This window comes from Centrocercus urophasianus, unplaced genomic scaffold (assembly GCF_019232065.1).
Source record: "Centrocercus urophasianus isolate 14NV4802_14NV808 unplaced genomic scaffold, USGS_Curo_1.0 seq_28, whole genome shotgun sequence".
NCBI lineage: Eukaryota > Metazoa > Chordata > Aves > Galliformes > Phasianidae > Centrocercus > Centrocercus urophasianus.
In genome coordinates, this window is record NW_024884844.1 from 1,027,330 (window position 1) to 1,049,474 (window position 22,145).

A 22,145-nucleotide genomic window follows, 5' to 3' on the forward strand; every position below is an offset into this window, starting at 1 on the left:
CTCAAACTGAAGATGTTGCAATTTAGGATGTATGTTCAAGTTCCCCAGCCCACACATGAGAGCCAGATCTCAGAACCAGAAAAAGCATGCCAATGACAGCATTTGCATGGGCTAATCTTGAGACCTGCTCACAACAAAAAACAGTATAGTTGGCTCTGGAAAATCAACAGCACCAGACAGCAGAGGATGACGGCTGCTCTTTTACCATTTCAATCAGTGTCTCCGAGCCAGTCTCTCAATCTTACAGCACATGAACAGGCAGAGCAATGTCTCACATACTCTCTCCTCTCCCCTCACATTTGCCCATTTCTCCACTAGTATACTTGCTCTGTGATATTATTCAAGGCACAGGAATAAAGGACACATCAAGTTGTGCTGGACTTCTTAAGCTATTTAAGTTTTCATCACATTTACCTCCGTGCATTCAAGCAACAGAAACAGAGTACGTAATCAAGTGGAATAGAAAAAATGCTTTCTAATGGCTTAACTTAGAAATAAAAGCTTTTCAACTACTGGATAGAAATGCTAATGTCTCCATGGTTATATCATAAATACAGTACAAGAAAGACAAGTTTAACCTGACTCCACTCCATATCACCTTTTATTGTTAAAGGTACAGATCTTAACAGTGGATGAAAAGAAAAAAAAACACGTTTCACAGGGAGAACAGGATGTAGATCTACTGATCTTTCAACTCTTTCAGTCTTCTGATTGCAGATTTGACCGTCACTGCAGAGGTGGTACTGAAAGAAGAAGCAGAGTCATTTGCACACTGCAGCAGCAGAACAGCTCACACCAACAAGCACTAATAATTTTCAGTAGCTACCACTTGATTGCATTGTCAACAGGAGGCTAAACCTCTGATTTTCATTGTAACAATGCCTTTGTCTACAGAAGCACAGAACTTCACATCAACATCTCACCCAAATTAGCCAGTCATGCAAGTGCACAGGCCAATGCCTAGCAATAGCTGTGTGGGTAATGGTGGCTTTAACATAATGGGAGGGATGAAGGGGAATTAAAAGAAAAAGAGGGGTAGGTACATACAAGAGCACCATCACAATAAGGATTATAATCATTCACAGGTTTTAAAAGAAAAACAGAACATAGAAATTGCTCTAAGCAAACCTGTTTTTAACTATTACATCTGTTTCTCCCAACGGAAAAGGCTACTGTAGTAAGGTGCTGCTTACACTTCAAAGAAAGACATCAGAGTACCTTTCCAGAACTAAGATTTTTTCTACAGTCAGCAGAATCAGGGAAGAATAAATACTCCCCAGGTCAGAGGCATCATTTGTTACAAGCTATGTCAGCCATGGAGCTGATTCCACTCTGACAATGGCTGGATGGACCAGCCATCATCTCTTCTCCTTTCCTTCCAACACTTGTGCAGGAGAGCTATAGGTTGCATCTCCAGTAAGAAATGCTACTAGAACAGAGGCACAAGAAAGACAACTTAGAAATAAATATTTGTTTCTGCATTTGCAGCTGTTTAATTTATTCCAAGTTTGGGAAAAGATGCAGAGATTGTATTTCTGTAACAGTAAAGTAATCACTTGAATAAATCTTACATAATAAAATGAAGAGATAAGAAAATTTGAGAGACCCACCAAAAACAGAAGGAGGAATGTAATGGATGAAATGCAGTAGCAAACACTTTACACCCCAATCAAATGTTAATAATGAAATTGAAAGAAGAACCAAAAATTATACCATTTATTTTGAGACCAACCTACTTAATGGTTAACAGATTATAATTAAGTAACATTTAAGAAGTTTTATTATGTTTCAACTGTATGAAAATTAACACTGATAGGAACTTCATGGCCTTACTTGTAAGTCCAGGCACCACCAGCAACTGTCTTCATGCAGGACCCACAGTGCCAGATACCAACAGCCTTCCTCTTCATTTTGGTCTGTAATAAAAGTAGAAAAGAAAAAAAAAAAAAATCATTTGGAAAACAAAACAAAACTAATAATGATTTACACTGGTACTAACAACTGATGCTCTCACTCAGTGTGATGAATGACACAACACTGCTACTATATGTTGGCTCTGAACATTGCAGTAATCTTAGAAACAGGGAGCCTTGAACAGCATCTATAGAATAACTGCAGGGTGCTCAAATCCCTTCACCTGAGGAAGTCTTCATCATCTCACAAAGATGACAACAGGTTTGCCTATACTTACATTGGACTTAGACAACTGCTTAAATGGAGTTGCTGACATTCTCATTTCACCTGTAAAGGATGTTAGATTAATGAAATATCTATTTATGCTTCCAGTCAATTAAAGATACCACTTTGCAGATATCGATAGTCCGGACAAAAACCAAGCTGCTGGGCCTCTTAAGATTGTCAAAAAACAGATTTAAGTGAACTGCGATCACATATATGATCAGATAAAACCATCACTTATTAGTAATCCTATCCCATCCAGAGTAATGTCATACACAGACAGAAATAAGCAACCAATGAAAAGTTCTCTAGGGGAAAAACAAGAACCCTCCCTCTCCTGGGTATGCCATATGGGAGAAAAGCAAAGCTCCAGTCATGTCTTAATTACCAGGATAACACGCACGTTGTATAAATTGTTAGGCTTTCTTATCAGACATCAATAACGTACAGTCCAGAATCACTATATATTTGTTAAATGAAAAAAATATCATTTTTCACTACTGAAGTGTTCACCTGAAAGGTGTAACAAACCTCCTTATTTTACAAGGGATCCTGACAGTGACAACAAACTGTTTTCTCAAAACTAATTGTCTCCTCAGTAGAAAAACTCCTGAAGTAACAGATTGCACTTCTAACACTATTGACAAAGCGATTTTTAAGGACTGTCGTAGGGAACAAGAGGCCTCACCTTGCCGCAGAAAGAGCAGGTATACTTGGCGTGTTGGCTGATTTCAATCTTCTTCACCATTTTCCTTAGGGATGCACCATAACGGGTTCCATATTTACCCACAATCCCCACCTTCTTGGTGCGCTTGGCCTGTCAGGAAGCAAAACACAGCCGGCTGCAACTTCACCGCCATCACACCCTCCTCAGCAGCTCCTGACACGGGCCTCAGCAGTCAGAAGTGGTGCTGCAGACAACCAAAGCTTCTCACAGCCTTTATACACGGTGTTCTTCGCTTATCTAGGAGGAGCACGTTCTGACACAGCCAAACCCGAGCACAGATGTCTCCTTCCCTCCAGGGCCGCCCCATTCCGAACCGGGCCCGGACTCCTACTCCCCCCACAAGCCTCCGAGGACGGCACAGGAACGAGGCCTACCAGGAGAATCCCACACAAGGCCTCCGCCCAGGCCTCCCGTCGAGCACGTAAGCTCTCCCGTTCCCTCCCCTCTCCGCCGCCCCCTCGCCATGCCCAGCAGCCTCTGCTTAGTGCCTCTGGGGCGGATGGAGGCGGATAGGCCGCGGCGCTGCAGCTCTGCTCACCATCTTCCTTCCCGGCGCCGCTACAGAAAGAGGAAGTTGCCGTGCGCAGGCGCAGTATGAGCTGTCGCGCCGGAAGCTGGTGAGCGGGGACCGGATGTGACGCACCGCGGGCTTGTCTGCCCGTGGAGGTGCTGAACTCTATGATCGGCGGCCCTCTCCCACGCCTCTGCGGGAAAAGTGCTCCAAAGCTGGCACCGTTGTTAAACCGTCCCGTAATAACGGGATTATCCACAGCACAGGCAGTGGAAATTTTTTTACAACCACGATTCAGATAAAATCGATGTGCAGCAGCACCAGGCGTTACTGGGAGTGCAGATGATGGTCTTCCATGCAAGGACGGCACAAAAGAAACCAGGAGGAGCGATCCGCGGGGCTCCATGCATGCACTCCTCCATTCTGCGTGTGGTTCGGGCTGATGGTGGGACAGACGAGGGCTCAGTGGGGCTCCAGGCAACAGTATTTGTATCTCTCTCTCTCTGCTGAGTCAAAATCATTCCACGCATCCTAGGAATACATTTGCCCTTTTCGGATCTTCATCATAACGATGACTCAGGACACATCTTCAATACCAGCCTATTAAAAAACAATAATAAAAAGTTCCTCTTGCTGCTTTGTGGTTATTTTGGTTAAGAGTGAATTGTCAGCCAACGCATCCAGGACAGAGGATCTATCACTGTTCTCCAGTCTGTGCCTACAGTTAAGATTTGCTTTAATGCAGTATACAGTCAGATCCTTCACCTACCATTACTCCAGGCAGCTCTGTCAACAGCCAAATCCCAGCTCCCTCAGACTGCAGCCAGTCCCAGCACTGCCAAAATAAACGTGGTTCCAGGTGTCTGAGAAGACGGATGGCTGCAGAGAAGCTTGCACAGCTCCCAGAGCCTTGTCTTGGCTATCATCTCGGCCTATTCTGCACAACCCAGGTTGTCAAGCTTCAAAATACAGCAATTAAATTACTACTTTTTATTGCTCAAGTACCCGTTGTTTCAGGTTGGACATCCTTCCTCGAAAAGTCTATCTGTAATACAGGTGAAAGGACAAACAGAGGTGTACAGAAAGGTAGACCACTGACCTCAATAGAATGCTCCAAGTTCAGTTCCAGTACAGAAGAAATAATCTGCAATTTTGAGTCTGAAAGGTCTGAGCATATCCAGACACACACAGTGATAATTATGGTTGTCCTAGAAGTGTCCCTTGCTTGTCTAGTAGGCTGATCAGCATACTTTTTGTTTGAACTGTGGCAGCATCAAGATGCCCTACTGCGCTGTATCACGTAGGAAACAGTCTGACCTTAAAAAGCTCCCAGAACATACAGAAAACAAGAGGAAAGTACCTTAACAGACATCCTACGGCAAAGGTGAAGGCCCCAAGTAAATCACAAGTATCAGAACTTGCCACATTCCATTTTCTGTAATGGAAGTTCCATTCACTTTACTGAGATCTAGATAATGGGGAAAAAAAAAAAAAAAAAAAAAAAAAAAAAAAAAAAACCACCCTACAGTGTGTTGTGTCTTTGATGGGCAGATATAAGAGTCCCCAAAGCACTGCATGTTCCTGAGCCTGCCGGTAGATCTCACTGGCAACCTGCACACTATCTTGTACAACTTCTCAGCAGCAAGCCTTGGAGAGCCCATCTAAGGCTGCTGGCAGCATCCCAACCACTCATCCTATTAATGACAGACTAATGGTATAGCTGGGCTAAGGCATGCACAGTCTTTCTAACCCCTTGATGTAATGACTAAAAGCACTCTCCTTCAAGATTCTTCTTCCCTTTTTCATCTAGCATGGATAAACCAAATCTCAAGCGTACTTGAAGAGCCTCAGTTAATCCTGCAGCAATCCAGCTGAGATTTTATGGGTCCTAACAAAGAAAGAGTACATCTGGCATTCCTCTAACAGAACTGGGACTATTCAGTATATGAGTTAGATAAATTGAGTTTATGAGAAGCAGAATTCTCCAAGGGCACTTTCATCAGATTTCAGAAAAAATACTGTTTTGAAGTAGCTGTACCTTTACAAAGAAGAGAATTACTTCTATAGGAGATGACAATATGGTTACACAAATAATGCCTCCCATCTGTTTTTCAGTAGGTAGATGGCAACATTTCTCACCCCTTACTCAGAACAACCTTCTCTTCAAGTGGAAAGATTGTGTTCTAGAAACAGATTAAATACTCCCATGTTCAAGAAGGAAGCCATTTAAAAGCATTTTAAAGTGTGTATTTGTCTCCTGGCCAGTTGTCAGGGTAAGAGAAATAATGTTTAACTTTTACTCTCAAATCCAGAGACAAAAAACATTTCCCACAGTTGGGCAGTCACTCCATCTTCAGTCCTACACTTCTTCACTCGCACACACACATCAAAGCACCGTTTCTAGTCATGAATGAAAAGCAAATCTCTACCCAGCACAACTGCAAACAGCCTGCAGGGCATTTCCATGACGACACTTGCTGAAAATGGAATAATCAAACCCTTTGAAACAGGAAAAAAAATATCCTAGTTATTATCAGTCTGATCCTGTAGCACAAACCTTTTCCTCCTTTAGGCCTACCACGGAAGAGAGGGGTTTTTTGCCACTGTCTGGTATCTGCACAGAGCTAAGCGTGTTCCCTGCACAGCACATTAGCTCCTGCCTTCCAGGAGCTAAATGTAAGTCTTCAGTTTGCTATTTCCCTACCCTGCACCACAGATAATGGATATAAACTGTTGTTAGCTGGCACCTCTGGAATTTTATCTTCTCATGTACACCCTAGTGAACATTTGCATAACACTAGTCCACTTCCAAGCGTCTTCCAGTACTAAAGACCAAAAGTGGGAAAAATATGAATTTGGAATTATATTACACTGCACTGGAAATAACATACACCATGAAAAGACAACTATGCAGAGATGCCTGAAAAGACCAGTTAAAATCAATAGAGTCATTTGCCTTTACATCAAGCTCACAGCAAAAATGGCCTCTAGAATTTTTGCTGAGCCAGCAGTGCAGTGTAATAGACTCAGATCATTCACAAGGAATAACGATTGTGTCACAAATCCCTGAAAGGAACAAAAGAGTAGGTTTGCTTAGATAGCACTGATGCTAAGATTCCAGGTCTCAGCAGCTCAGAGCACTAGCAGCAGGATGGAGACTTACAAATTGAAAACACGCAGTTTATTCAATATGTCAAACAACAGTCCTGCTTATACATTCTCACTGTAAACTGTACAGAGGTGTAAGGGAGTGAATAACAAGTCTTAATCAGCCTGAATGCCTTGTGGAAGTAGCTGCTGATGCACCTCTACACAAAATATCATGGGTGATTCTCTTCTGAAAGCTCATGTGTTTTAGAAAGCACAAAAAGAAGCATCACTTCTATCCACTGTAAATATATATATAAAATCAACAAAACAACCCTACTAATATTCTCACTGCATCATGTGTTCTAAGCTTTAGGTTCAAATGCAAGATGAAATTCTAATACAGAAAAAATACTTAAAGCTTGGGAACCGTGAGTTAAAACAACTTTTTATTTAAGTTACTCAATCCAGAATCAACTTCCTACAAAAAATTGAACAGTTCCATCATGATCCCCTCTCCTCACTCTCATCTGTGGAATTAAGTCTTGAGCCTAAAAGAAAACACACATGCACACACACTCCTTCCCGAGTAGCCAAGCTTAATCTCTGTCAGTAAGCACAGGCTTCACCCTTCACTGAGACAAGCAAGTGCTGTGGAGCAGGTCCTAAGATTTGGAGGATGAGGCCAGAGACAAACATGCTCAGGCAAATATGTGCCTAACGGGCAACACGCTTGCTAGTAGGCCGTTAACAGTGCTTGGTTTCAAGGTATTGCCAAAATTTCTGGGGCTCTCCTTCCTCTTGCTCACCTGCAGAAAATATCAAGAACTGCTGTCTGTATCCCTATTTCTTTTCTGCTCTCTGCCAAACTGAATATGAGAGCTAGTTTGTGCATGACTCACATAAGAACAAAATTCTGCCTGTGAACCAACTCCTCATAATACACGCTAAGCTTTTTGGAGATGACTGTTGAAAGCACTCTGCAGTTGCTGATACACTAATTCTCAGAAGAGCTCTTCCATGCGGACAGACAGGAGTTATCTGTTTTATAAATAAAACAACTGTGGAAGCTGAGTTGCCAAAACAAAGCAGCATGCTACCTTCCCATGTCCACTCAGTCATCAGCAAAGGCAAGACTGCAAGACCAGCAGGCTGTCAAGTGTGCAGTGCTCATCTGTCATGCTGTCATCCTTCGAGATGAAATGCACTACAGATACAGAAAATTTGAAGTATTTTATTTCTGAAAACTCAAAAATAATACCTGATTTTTTTTTAATTAAAAATATACATCAGCCACTTTTGCTGTGTTACTCTTTAATAAACTCCTCGGTACGCCGCTTTTTGAGGGAACTCACTGAACACCTCTCTTCTGCATCTTGAAAAGCACTGTCAGAGTCAAACTCACAACAAGCATCAGCTGCTTCCAAAAGTGCAACATCAGTATCGTCTTTGCTGTCAGAGAAGGTCCTCTGGAAAAGTTCATAAATGGTCTTCTGCTTTGGATCCGGCTGAGAAATTAGAACAGACAGAAGATGTATATGCATTGTCATATAAAAACCATAGTGAGAAACAACCGAAGTATAATCTCACATTTCTAGTTCCTTCCCAGCTTTACTACCCAAAACAGAATTCAAGCCCAGAAGGGATTGGCTTTACTTGGGTGATTCAAGATCTATCTGAATCTGAACTCTACACAAGGTCGTATGTCATTACTTTCTGTCAACAAAAGGTAAATATTCAAAATACTGCTATGTCTTTAATGAGAGGAAAAGAAAGGATGCAAACTCTATGGAAAGTAAATAAAGACAATGATTCAATAGGAGTTGGACATCCTGTTCCGTGATATTGAAGGCAGAACAGGTGTAAGGTCAGCCTACCAATTACACACCAATCTAGATGTACACAAGCCAAAACCCATTCAGCCTCTCCTGGGGACCAGCAACATTTTTTCAGGTCAGTTACCTTAGGATAGTAATTAGTAGATTCAGCTGTATTGGAGAAATTGGTTTCTGAAAGCCCTGCTTCTCCCAGCACTTTTATTTTCTCTTGAATCATTGGCCTAGAAGAGATAAACAGTTATTACTGGAAGGAAGAAAATAACATGCAAGATTCTGCGGCCCAATGAGAAGGATGCTTAGTCATTTAGTACGTGTAGATAAAAAAAAAAAAGAAAAAAATATAGATGTAGCAGGAATGTAAAGATGGCTTTTCTACCAAAGCTTGTTAGCTTTTTCATCTGTGTTCTCTTGCTTATGATTGTTGTATGCTGCCTTGGGATATCAATTAATTGATGAAAGTGTCAGTCCAATTTAAGTAAGTGACAAATAAGAGGATGTGATTTCAGGTCATTAATACTTGGAGGAGTTGCATATTCAGGAGGAAAAGTAGTTGGCTGTAGTGACACTGATGGTATGAAGTCAGAATAAGAAGATGCAGTTAAAGGGAACCTGAATAGCCTACGTGTTGAGTCTCCAAGGCAAGCAGCAGTATAATGCCTGTCAACAGCCAGATAAGCATTTCTGGGGTATCTCCCATTGCACTCCAGAAGAATCCGCTGCTGGGTCAAAATGTCCAGTGAAGTTCCAGCAGCATCTCCACAACAAACACCAAATATCTTTGTCTTTTTGTTCTTTTTCTTGCCTTTAAAAATGATGACAGTATCCGTCTTTGAAGAGCCACATTTCCTTCCAGCTAAGCATTAATGACTACATAGACAGCATTTCACAATACAGGCAGAATTACTGTCATTATATTTCTGTGAAACGTGGGCAATGCATCAGTTTCCAGATCCCTGCATTGTAGGGTTATAATTATTTGCCATCATGATATTCTAGAAACTGGACAAGTTCATTTACCCCACTTGTTCCTTTAAATGAGGTAATAAAGAAGTAATTGTGGACTTAAAATGAACCAGCTGGTGGATAATTTATTTTGGTCATTTGCAGGTCAGTTCCTTTGCAGCAGAAAGGATTCCTCAGATTCTCCACTACTCCATGATGTCAGATTCCCTAGCCTTAAGGGCTGCAGTGACAACTCAGACCCTATTTACTCAGAAATGGATCAGGAGCATTTCTTTAATCTCTATCAAAGGGCTTACTGAAGAGCAAGACAAAAGCAACAGTGCAGTCATCCTCTACACCCCCTGTCCAAGTGCTCCCCAACCAGCCAGACTGCTCCTCAGACTTGATGCACAATACTCACAACTGACTCACATCCCATCTCCAGTACCTGGTGGGTTCACTGGAACATACTCAACACGTTACAGTACCCCTGCATCAGAACCCTCTGCACTGTATGTGAGAAACTTTGTCTTGGAAGCTGTGAAGGTTTTAGATGCATCACCCTTCCCAGATTTTTTCCTCAGCAGCCCCTTCTTTGCCAGATAACTACTTGTATTCCTCCTTTGTATCACCCACTTAGTTGTAGCCACTGTGACACTGTGCTGACTCACCATTTCACTGCAGCCCTGGCTAGCAATTGGTGCTTCTCCCCTTGCAGACTGTGGAGACCAACACTAATATTAAGCAACTTCTGTGTCACATGTGACACACTGAAATTAGGCAGCAGGACAACCAAGGAGACACTCTCCACTTCCTACCATAAGAAGTCGTCTGCTGTGCCTCTAGCCACCAAGTAGTGGACATTAACAGAGCTGGTCTGTCCAATTCGATGCGCCCGGTCTTCTGCTTGGATCAAAACCTTGCATCAAAAACATTACAAAGAAAAATCAATTGAAAGCTCCAACATCTAAGGAACAACAAACAACAATGAACAGGAAGACTCCCTTCCTTCTGCACTGTGACTACTTGTTATCCAGATCCCATTAACTTCTGCATCCTTCAACACAGACTAAAGACAAAAAGTCACCTACTGCATCAGGTTGACTAAAAGACACCAAACATTTTTCAAAAGATGCCCTAAATCCTCTCCTCCTACTGAATTTCAGTAATCTGGGGCTGAGGGATGTAGGACTCACTCCCGTAAGACTGAGTATACAGTAATGGAGAGAGATGCTTGAACTGCATACAGTATGGGGTGCAACTTGTGTTGTCCACAGCCTGCATTCACTCTCTGTCAATTACACTGGTAATAAACTGAGATGATACTTGAAATACAGAGCCCTTGTTTCTAGGTGTTTGTTGTCAGATGAAAAGCTGTACAAATGTGGCTGAGATTAAGGGAACTGGATAAACAAACCAGGAAAACCTACATTCCCTCCACTTTCAAAGCGAAGTGTGGAGTCAGCATTGATGATGGACTCATTCAGATCTTGGCTGAGCTGAGGGAGCTGTTGAGAGTTGTCAAGAAACAGCAGCATGTTTCCCTTTCATGCTATGTTCTCCAGCCAGCAAACAGTGTAACCAGCCACAATGGTTCAAGCCCAAGGTGTTTGAACAACCAAGGTGTTTGAAGCCACCTGAGAGATAACAGAAAAACCCTAAAGAAAGTTTCCTGTCCTCACATCTCCTCCCCAAGAGCTCTCCAGGCAGCATCCAGCACCCATCCCCTCCAGGATTTGTACCCCTGGATTCCAGAAGAGCTCTGCGAACACCACCAGGTCCGCAGCAGACAGCGTCAGGCCCATGTTTGCAGCAGTGAGGGACAGAACGGCCACAGCTTGTTTCTCTGAGAACTGGAACTTCTGGCACAAAGACTGCCGTTCAGCTGACGGTGTAGAGCCATCAATGCGGATGTAGTCGAAATGCTGAGAAAAAGCAGAGAAAGATCCTACTTAGCAGTCTTTTCTGCATTCATCTTCCACATTTTAGTGGATTCTACTTCCCTTCTGTACCAGAACCAGGGAAGTAAAAATCGCAACTATTGTCTTTTTCAAAGGCCTCTCAAATTTTAAGGCACTATAGCTCAACACATAACATATTTCTCCCCTGCTAACAATGCTTGGCTTGCTTCTGTGTCCATTGCTCCCCTCTCAGCCCTGAGCAACAGGAAGAACATCAACCCAACTGGGAACTCAAGTACAGCAGAAAGGGAAACGGCTTAACAAAAAGATGAATGCTGTATGTATGCATGTGCTACAACAGCTACAACCTTGCCAACCTCCTTAAGTCTTCCTCTGCTTACAAAAGGAGATGAGATGAGATCCTGGTAGCATCAGGAGAGACATCCAAGTTTTTACTTGGATGATACAGGGCTATAAATTAAGGGTTCAGCCTCCTTGCTCTGCTGGAGAATGCTGCCACAAAGGCAAAGTCATCGCTGCCATTGTATTTTAAAGCTAAGAATAATAACTTAAGTCATCATTCACACTGCCCCAGCATGACCAAGAACTCTGTAGGAATGCCCATAGAAATCTCTATGAATAATTAGTGCCAGCATTTTTGAAGTAAGAGAAATTATTGCCCAGGTACAAGGGTTCTGTACCATAAGAGTACTATAGTACAAAGGAAGGCAGCCATAGTTGGGCTTGGACTGTTACCTTTTCCCTCTCTGAGGAAAGCTTGGATGAAAAAGCAGAAATGGCCACACAGGTTAATTCTACTCCAGAAATTTAGGTTAATTCTACTCCAGAAATTTCCTAGGTCCGGGGCAGACAATGAAGGTCAGCAAAAAACAACAAAAGCCACTCAGCTAATTCAGAGTGCATCTCATGATGCTCTGCTCAGCTCCCTTGGAGAAGGGCATGCTCAGACACACAGCAAGTACAAATGATCTCTGTCCATATCTTTCATAAAATAGATGACTAGCCTTAACTCTGGGGAGCTCTTAAACGGCTTTGAAGCTGCAATAGTGATAAATTTGGGAAAATTCAGGCGTTACTTACTTTCTTCTCCAGCTCTTCAACTATTGCATCCAGCATTACTTTATGATGAGCAAACACCAGGAATTTATCTTTCCCACTTTCTAGTAACTCCAAGATGTATTCTCTATATTAAAGAGGAGGAAAAAAAACAAAACAAAAAACCACATGTTCTCAATTATCTGCTGACAGAATACAGGCACTGCTCAAAACAAATTTCAAATCAACTTTTTACCCAACAGAAACTAGAAGCTAAGTTAGCATAAATTGTTGCTGCAAGATGCAAATAACAAGACAAGTCTCCTACAGATTGAAGAAAAAAATCCATTCATTTTCTTCACATCAGCTGGACAGCTGCCCACATCTATGCTTGTTTATCATTGAGAATCAATTTAATATATCCTACTTGACTTATGGCATCCCAAACCAATCAAGTGGAAAGTACTTATGCTTTTTGACAATCTGTCTTTCTGTATTTCTGACTTGTGCTCAATCACAGATGATCAAAATTCCCTATCTTCTACAGAATAATAAATAGTTGTTCTAGACAAAGAATGTCAAGTTCTTTGCTAAACACAACAGAGCTTAGATCAGCAGCAACTGGCAGAAAACACCAAACAAGATTTCCATCAATGTATTAAGATGGATCAACATTTTTCAGACAGCTCACTGAATTCCGTGATGTTCAGATCCCAATTACATGATAATATCATTTAAGAAAAAAATCTGGATTTGCTTAAAATCTGCTGGATTTTAAGCAAAACAAGTATCAAAGTGAATCCCCATTTATCCAGTTACAAAATGGCTGTTTTTTCAATAACTGCAGAGCAGCCATGGACAACACAGTCATGAGGGGTAAGACACAGAAGGTGCTAGTGATCATTAGATAGATGGAACTGTACATTTGCATCTTACATGAAGTAATACTTTAAATGCTACTAAATATCAGAAAAGGAAGTGGACAAGCTGCTATACCTCTTAGTATTTGCAGTCAGGTAAACAGCACAACATGGTTTATTCAGTTCAAATTTGCAACTGAATATAAAAGGAAGAAACTGTTCAGTAACACAAAAGAAGAAAACCACTCTGCAAGAGTTGGGACTCTGAAGTGCAATTCTGTGCCAAACAGGCAGCAAGGTCTGAGACTGTGGAATCACACAGTGCACTTCAGCTGGTCATTACATTCAAAGGGTTGAGGAAAAGTTTTCATGTTACCAGCACACTAATTAAAAAGTCAAAATGAACTACAGCAACTTCTTCACAGTCCCAGAAGAAAGAATAAGGATGAAAAGGATTTACAAGGCACTGAAGGACATCTAGAAGGTCATCTGTGAGAAAAAACACTTGCTACTGAGGTCCAACATGAGCTCTGTGGAAGAGCAAAGAACTTCAGTAGGGGCTGCGACACCCTTGGAGAATGGTACAACTAAAGCTCAGTCCATCTCATAAGCTTTCTGACTCAGGGCTCCTGCTGCAGTACTACTGCGGTATTTGACTTCTCAAATTCTGTGGATACTTTTAGTTTCATTGCTCCACCTCCCCATAAACTGAAACAGGGTCTGGAGCAGGGAATCTAATCCAAGTCCCAAACATCAAATAATTTTCAGTGGTTCAAATGACACTGTTTAGATCCATATCTGGAATGAAATCAGAAAACTCAATCCTAGGAATGCCAAGAGAAGGAAACCTTTAGTGCACTGTAATTAAAATCAATTTTTTTAAGCTAGCTTGAGGCTATTCTTCCTGTCCCTACATTGTTATCTCTAAGGCACCATTTTCCTGTTCTCAGCAGAAAAACACATTTTACTAGGCAAGAATGAAGCAGTGACATGCAGCTTACATGACTGAGTGGATTTTAGCTTCTGCTGTTCTGTTGTAGAAAAGGAGAAGAGCTTCCTTCTCCTGTTGTTTCTGCAGAGAGAAAGAAAAACAAATGTGAGTCCCAGTAATGCCTTCTCTCCTTTCTTGCTTACAGATCTAGGTTGGCTGCTGTAGTTTGTATACACTTCGCTAAAAAAAGTAAACCTAATAATATAAAACAAAAGGAGATTTGATGGGGAAGTCTACTCACCACTGCGCACAGCACATAGCCAAACTCATTCTTCTGACACCTCCCTACCTACCTCCTACTCAACTCCTACAAGTAGCATGACAAGCATATCACAAATGCAGTTTTAGCTGATAAAGCACTTCCCAACTAAAATGACAAAGAACAACTCCCAGGTTATTACAGAACTGTGTTAGAAACTTATTTGCTAGCCAAAGTAGAAAAAAAAACTCCAAAAAGAGTCTTCACTTTTTTGGCTACTTCTGTGTTCTACAACTCATCTTCAGTAAGGCTGTGTTTATAGTCTGAATGGGATTACATGGCAAGACAGAAGAGTAGACAGATGCAAAAGAGGCATAAACGATAATTAGAAAGGACTAACAAGAAGAAAGAGAGAAATAATATTTGACACAGAAAGGATAAAGTATACCATTTTAAAGGGAAAAAAAAAATTGTTTTGTGGTGTACATTACTTTCCAACTGTGCCTTCAGCAGCCTTCCACTGTGCCTCTTCACACGGGGTGCAGCTCTAACTTTCATTGGAACACAGGACAGATTTTTCACTGATTTTTAATTCAATTTAACCAAAGAAGAGTTCTAATCTGAAAAATAAAGGCACCTGAAATACCAATGGCTCATCACAAAAATCAGTTCTGACTTACACTTTCATATCCTTTGGCCATTTTCTTAGCTTCAGCTGCCAACATAGCTTTGGTCTTTGCATTAATGCCTTCAGGAGCTACCACAACCATTTTGCGTTGCTTTGCTGGAAGCTGGGATAGCACATCTGATTTAAGACGTCGGATCATGATGGACTCTTCCAGCAAAATTTTCAGTTCAGCTAAGTTGGATGATCCAGAGTAGTCCCAACCCCACGGCGTCTGGGAAAGATCAAAGCAGTTATCAGGGTCACACTTGCAAGAGACTGATGCTTCTGTTCTACAGGTGATCCAGCAGTGGAATAAGCTTTATCCGGTTTCCCTGGAGCTAAGAACTTAATGATTACTAGGAAAAGAGATGTGGGAAATATGGTGGTAAACTAATCCAAGAGAAGGTTACTCATCAACTTCCCTTTCTCCTATCCACGAGTATTCAGGAAGGTACAGGGAAATAGGATTATGGAAAAAGATAGGGATCCCTCTCACATGCCTTGGTATTTACCCTCACCCTACTGAGTGTTTCTACTCTTGTTGCTTTGGGCAGGCCTACAAAACTCAGTGCAGTTCTGTATATATGAATTTACCTCAGCTCTAAGCAGAGAGAAAGACAAACATCTCCAGCAGCATGATCACAAGCATCCTTAACCAAATGCCTTCACAGACACATTAAACTTGTCTGACATACTTAGTAAATGGTAAGTAAAAACTGCCTGCTTTCCACCATGACCTGTCTCTTGGCTCTGCCATTATAGCTTTTGGCTCAGACTTGAGCAAATCATAAATAAATTTTGGTCCAAAATACATCATTAAAGTATTGTCTTGTCAAAGCATTATCACTTCAAAGCTCTTCTAAAGAAATCCTTCATTTAATCCACTTTTAAGCACTAGCCTCTGAACCTGCCCTATCCTCCAGCACCCTACACACAGACATCATCTATCTGTTCAGTTCATCTCAGTTCATAATTTCTCCTACCAGTAACCTCACAATCACTCATTTTTCTCTGGGGACGCCAAGATGCCAACCATTACACTTTCCAAATGAAGCACCTTTCAACAACTTGTATTCAGACAGGAGACCAATAAGGTTCTTAGAATGGTGTAAAGGATAAAGAGATCTTTTTTTGTTTCTTTGCTGAAGTTTCACAAATATATATATATATATATATATATATGAATTAAAGCTACAGTAATCTGGAAAACAAACGCTGGCAAAGAGGATCTTCCTCAGCTCCAATTTCAAGTCTTGCTGACAGTGTCACCAAATTCCACCACAAATATAAACTCTGATCCTCCAACAATTCAAAGCAACCCTTATGCATATATATATATATCTCCTGAATTCCCTGTAACAGATGTGAGGTACCTCAGCACCAACCCCTTTAATCTGCTGCTCTATTCTCATTGTATCACCTTAACTGCTAAAATAGATTTAACTTGAAAAAAAAATCCATATTCCCTTTAGTTGCCTTCCCCAAGAGAAATCTGCTGCAAAGCAGTATTTGAAATAAAATAGGAAAAAGCTCTGCAGCACTCACTGCACCCTCTATCTTCTTGTAGAACGGAGGAGACAAAAGTAACAGAATTAGACATGAGGTTAACCACATCACTTACTGCATTAACAAATGGTGCTTTGATGGAAGAGGGACAAGAACAGGTTATGAGACAGAAAGGGGAGGAATCAGACAGGTCACAGGCAATTAAGACCTCTTTCACATATTAAAGCAAGTATTCTTATTTGAGGTTGGGACATCACAGGACAATCTGTAATTCTACTGCCATACTGCAGTGATGAGAACCATTAACTAACTACAGATTCTGGCACCTGTAGCCACCATTAAAACTCATTTGACTTAATGTATTCCTATGTAATTATGGTACTTTCTGATTATCTGTAGTAGGTTCATTAAAGCTGGAAATAATTCAAACCATACATACAGAACCAGACTAAGTCCTGTAAAGATTTCTGGCTCTTAAAACAGCCCAGTGGTATATAGCCAGAGGTAATAAACCCACTTGGATCTAAGCCAAGCCTCCACATGCCACCATGGGTATTACTGCTCTGCTTCCCTGAAACCAGGGATGCAATGCAACTCCCTTGGGACCCTGGAAAGCTGGCTCAAGTCCAGCTAGGTTCATTAGCTTTAGACATGCTGCAGTACAGCTAACAGTGCTCAGCCCCAAGTCTCTGTGCCCTCCTTCTGCACTGCTTAAGGATTCTGACTCAGCGGAATAGATGTGCAGAGCCAAGAAGGACCTGGTGCTGCATCCAGCTTGGTCACACTGCTCAGTGCTCTGACAGGGAATGAACAGGGATCAATGCTGAGTGAGCAGCTGAACAAGACCTTCTACACAACCTGGATGCTCTACGCAGGCTGCCACATTCTATTTACACAGCACACCTTCCACTTTTGGAATCATGGACAAGTGATATATATGTTTTAAATTCACATAGTACAATTCACTTCAGAAGACTAACATCATCATGACTGGAAGAACAAGGTAGAAACAGAGCCAGTACAATATCTACTGTCATGTTAAGAAGTATATACTGGCAGAATGGAATTTTCAGATAACTGTCTTTCATTTATGGCAGTTGTGTTGCTGGAACAACCTGCAAACAAAAAAGCATACTAGTTTTGTGTTGTACCTAGTTCATGATAGATAATTATTCTTGGAATTATTAAAATAAGTTTTATTGTATATTACTATCAAAAAGAGGGGGGAAAAAAAGAGGGATATTTATTTTGCCAAGATACACATCTGGCTTTGATCCATAGCGTTCCAGAACAAATGCATCTGTGATTTTCTTAAAGTGTTACAGCATTTTACATGAGTCAGTAAACTTAATACACTGTTAGCAGAAGCTGCCAAACTCTCACAAATTCAGAGCATGTGCTCAGACAGAAATTATTTAATATTTGCCAACATCACCGAGTTGGAAAAATGAATTTGCAGCACATATTACGAGAAACAGACCTGTGCTGTTTTGTAAATATACAGGTGACATTTCACTTGCTACATTTTTGAGAGTATTGATGCTGGGAGGCTGAATTACAAGATGACAAACTTTCATATCTCTTCTAATCACATCTGCCAGGTACCTGCAATTTTCTGTTAAGTAATCTATTCTCTTCAAATGGAAAGTTGTCAGGTTTTAGTTTAAAATTGAACGGTACACAGGTTTGTCAGTTATTCCTTAATCAGATTTATTACTAACACCAAAACATTTTTACACAGCACCTTTCATTCTGACAGATCTCCAACAGCTTTGCAAAACCTCTCTGATTCTGTGCGATTCCATTCCACCTCCCCTTATAGTGCAGCCACTTTCAGGACAAAAAGCAGCACCTATTTGAATAATGACTGCAAAAGTACCACAACAGTTGTTTGGAGAGGTTGCAACTCAACACAATCTTATGTTAGAGCTGCAAAAATAAATGTGAGGGACACACGACAATCACCAAAGTACCTTTCAGTTTACTCATAGCTGAGAGGATCTAAGGCAACTCAATATGCAGTAGTCCTATTTTTAACTTGGCTACTATCCACATCCCTTCATTTTCAGCAGCCCCACTTGTGCTCTAAATAAGCGAATTCTTCCTAGGTTCACTCTATAATTTATTGACACTGACTGTAGCAAAACATCCCAGGAGAGCACCAGTAATGTTCAACTGTCTGGTAGAGATGGGTCAAAAGGAAATGAAATTGTACTACAAACCCTACAGAGGCTTTGAAGAGCAACTGATACAGACTGTGACCCACACATCGAGTTTCACTGTGGGCTGAAAACTCATTTATACAGAATACATTGCTGCAACCTGAACTGTGCAGAACAATTTTATTTCTTTTATCCAATTACACATCTTACCTGAGGTCCATATGCCTTGTAATTGAAGTAACAGCAAGTCATGCAGAACTTTACCCTCAAAGGGTTTATGAAACTCCAGACTTATTTAGACTCACAATCCAACTTTCCTTTTTACTGCAGAAAGCCAGTAAGATTAAACTACATCTCTTCATTTCCCTCTAGAAAGCATGCTGGACACTGTTCAGACAGGAATCTCTCAGCAAAGATAATGTAACTCAGCAGAATAGCTGCCCTCTCCCTCCCTCTGCGCTCTTCATCCATACAACTCCTACAATGGATGAAGAAATAAGAAGTTTCCATCATCTGCCAGGAAAGCAGTGCTTTGCAAACATTAATGCTGTTATCTTCTAGAACTCATGTCTGTATCTGTGATTCTGCACATTAAATGGTCTTACTTTAAATCAATGATATCAGTATAATCAGTACCAAAGCCAATGAACTGCACATCTATCTTGTACATCTGGACAAACATAGAACAGCACTAAGCTAGATACAAAAGCTGAAGTGGACATTCAGATCTAAGGAAAATGGACTTGTCAGCTTCTGATGGGACTGCATCTTCCTGATGCAAACTTAGCATACATTAGCTACACCAAAAAGAAAAAAATAAAAAAAAAAATCAGTAAGCACAGCATCAGTGCCCTACAAATAGATAAAACTTTTTATGGCATGCACTGATGATTTTCATTCTTCTGTAAATATTTTTGAGTGTATACATGGTTATTTGGCATTCCCAACCAATCTGCTGACATTAAGTTATTGCCCAGTCTTAGACAAGATGAGGCACAAGAATGTCTTACTTGAGTTAAAGCAGAGAGAGCAATTTTATGCAGTATGTGTCCTTTCTCACACTGCCAAGCTACTATAACTGCTACATCCTTGTCCTGGAGAAGCTGGAGAGCAAACCAGATTAGAAGGGTCTTGTTCCAAACAAGAACTCAGTCTATGCAACCAACACAAGAGATTCCAGAACCTTGCTGTTAACAGGCAGAAGCAACACAGCCTGAGAGATTACAAAGCCAGCTGAGTTTCTTGTACATCAAGATCAAGTCAGAGTCCCACCATCATAGCTGCAAGAACTAACTTGCTGCAAAGCCAAATTCTTGCAGTGGTTGTACTCAGTAACTGTGCTAAAACCACTGAGAGTAGCAGTGAGGGATAAGTTACTTTGTCTTCAGAGTATGCTGGGGAAAACATCAATTTCATAAGTTGGCAGAGAATAGAATAAATAGATGGACTGCAATTCTTTTTTTTTTTTTTTCTTATTTTTTTTATAACTTCATTTTACTTGGAGGCATTACATTGTTAAAATGTATGTTAAGTGTAAGATGATAAAAAGAAGCCTTACACTGTTAAAATGGTCACTAAAGAAGACAATAAATTGTTTTTTAATCAATTAGCTCAATCCTGCAGCTACTTAAAATGACCACACTGTATCCACTTAAAACTCTTAGCAAGTTCTTGTCAGAACAATCTCTTAACCCACAAGCTAAGGCCACTTCGGCTTTTAGCTTTTTATTTCCATGCTCTTCCAGGGCAGAACTTGACAAGAAGCCTCTTGTCTCTTGCCTCACTGCCTCTTTATCTCAGGGCTACTTTCAATTTGCAGTACCTACAGCTTCTAAGGTTGAGAGCTTTCAAAATACCACTGCAGAGCAAGACCTTCTCAAAAAGTAATATCAGAAAGTGAAAGAACGGCAAGAAAGAAACACTCCAATTGAAACAAAACAAACAAAAAAAAAAACAATAAAATAAAATGCTGTTTGGAGAGTCCAACTTCATCATCTCCCCACCATCCCTATGAAGTACCTTCTTTGCATCACAGTAGCGGAGCCCAAAGGTGTGGAACTGTGGAAAGAAACCCGGCTGGACAGCTGCAATCTGTGTGTAGAGCTCTGCAGGCCGCGACATGGCAGGGGTTCCTGAAAGTAAGATCACTCTCCTCGCAGCCTAGAAAAGCAAAATGGGACATCCCTTATCATACAGCTGACAACACAGATGACACGTGCACTGAGGTCATCCCTGGCCCCAGTATTAAGCCTCAGGGCCGCTGTCCTATCGTCATACATAGAGAAATGTCTCACTTTCCAAAGATGCTTTCGGCCCTTACTTTCAGAAGGCTCCCAAGGACAGTGCTTAAAACTTCTAGGAGGCAGGACAAACTGTATAATTTCTTGTTCATCATGCGCATGCTGGAAGAGGACATCAATTTTTATGACAGTTCTTTCTGAATTGGCATTTACGCGCAAGACGCGTTAATACCTTATGTCTGGCTCAACATTTCATCTGGCATTAGGATGTCACAGGAGCATGACACACACTCCTCTCAGGTACACCTCACCTCCAAAATAAATTCTCTTGTAATAAATCTGCCACAACAAGCCACAAACAAACTGTCTTGCTCACAAAAGCAGAAGAGATCTACAGAAGTAGACTTTTTCCATGTTTTTAGGGCATTTTCTTGTTAATTCAACTAGGAAGGAGAGAAAGATGATGCTGCCTGAAAAAGGCTGCCCACCTAGCAGTCATTCTGTGTTTACGCACAGCTTGCTGGATGCATGAAGTAATCAATAAGAAATCACTTAAAAAAAAAAAACACAACAAAAAAACAAAAAACAACTGCTTTCTATTGGATACAGGAGTGAGGGGTAGACAAACAAAAAGAACCCACGCAGTAATCTGAAGTAGGTGCTCACAAAATGTGAGGAAAAAAATAATTATACTGTAGACATAAAAGCCTCCAAAATGCATTTCTACCCTCTTATATTCAGTGTTATCCAATTCTATTATTAGATGAGAGCAATGAATTTCTACTGCTGTAAATTCACATATAGTAGTTAAATTACAAATGCCTTGTAATTTCCTGCATAGTTTAAAGCAGGTTCATTAAAATAACAAAAAGATTCTTGAGTGACATCTGTACCAGCAGCTCATTCATATTTAAATGAAAAAGAAAATGAAATTCTTTTATCATTTCACTGAGATCTACCAGTCATCCAAATCTATTCAAGATGATTCATCAACTCACCAACCAAATATGATGGGGAAAAAAAAAGTTCACAGATCAGCTAACGGAAATTAATTTCAGGACTTTATCAGATATTTATATACAGGTTGTAACCAAGGTGGAACTTGCCTTCCCCCTCTGTTGAACAGATCAGAAGGAAATGTGACGACCAATAGGATCGCACAATTCTCACATATCTTAAAAAAAAAAAAAGCAGGACATTTATCACACTGAGTAAGAAGAGGTATCTAACCTTTTGACCTATCAGAAAGGTGTAAGTTCTCACAAGACAGAGATCCCTAC

At 40.8% G+C, this 22,145-nt stretch overlaps 2 protein-coding genes across 6 annotated transcripts in view; both read right to left on the reverse strand.

Moving 5' to 3' along the window:
- Nucleotides 1–572: 572 nt before the first annotated feature.
- Nucleotides 573–3,524, reverse strand: RPL37A (ribosomal protein L37a). Its single transcript, XM_042827238.1, has 4 exons — nt 3,444–3,524; nt 2,867–2,995; nt 1,834–1,916; nt 573–743 (listed from the first exon to the last, which is right to left on the reverse strand). The coding sequence occupies exons 1-4, from the start codon at nt 3,444–3,446 to the stop codon at nt 680–682; spliced, it is 279 nt and encodes a 92-aa protein (XP_042683172.1). The 5' UTR covers nt 3,447–3,524; the 3' UTR covers nt 573–679.
- Nucleotides 3,525–7,717: 4,193 nt separating this feature from the next.
- The window catches only part of SMARCAL1 (SWI/SNF related, matrix associated, actin dependent regulator of chromatin, subfamily a like 1), a 35,367-nt gene continuing 20,939 nt past the window's right edge, over nt 7,718–22,145 (reverse strand). For 3 of the 5 annotated variants that reach the window (XM_042827320.1, XM_042827319.1, XM_042827321.1), the window contains exons 10-17: nt 20,645–20,785; nt 14,971–15,189; nt 14,102–14,172; nt 12,286–12,388; nt 11,026–11,208; nt 10,102–10,202; nt 8,466–8,562; nt 7,718–8,011 (exon numbers count right to left, since the gene is read on the reverse strand). In XM_042827320.1, the coding sequence (XP_042683254.1) occupies nt 7,811–8,011; nt 8,466–8,562; nt 10,102–10,202; nt 11,026–11,208; nt 12,286–12,388; nt 14,102–14,172; nt 14,971–15,189; nt 20,645–20,785 (1,116 nt within the window). In that variant the 3' untranslated portion in view covers nt 7,718–7,810. Of the gene's footprint in view, nt 8,012–8,465; nt 8,563–10,101; nt 10,203–10,713; nt 11,209–12,285; nt 12,389–14,101; nt 14,173–14,970; nt 15,190–20,644; nt 20,786–22,145 lie in introns of those variants that run through there. The other 2 variants (XM_042827322.1, XR_006170332.1) reach the window with 2 other exon arrangements.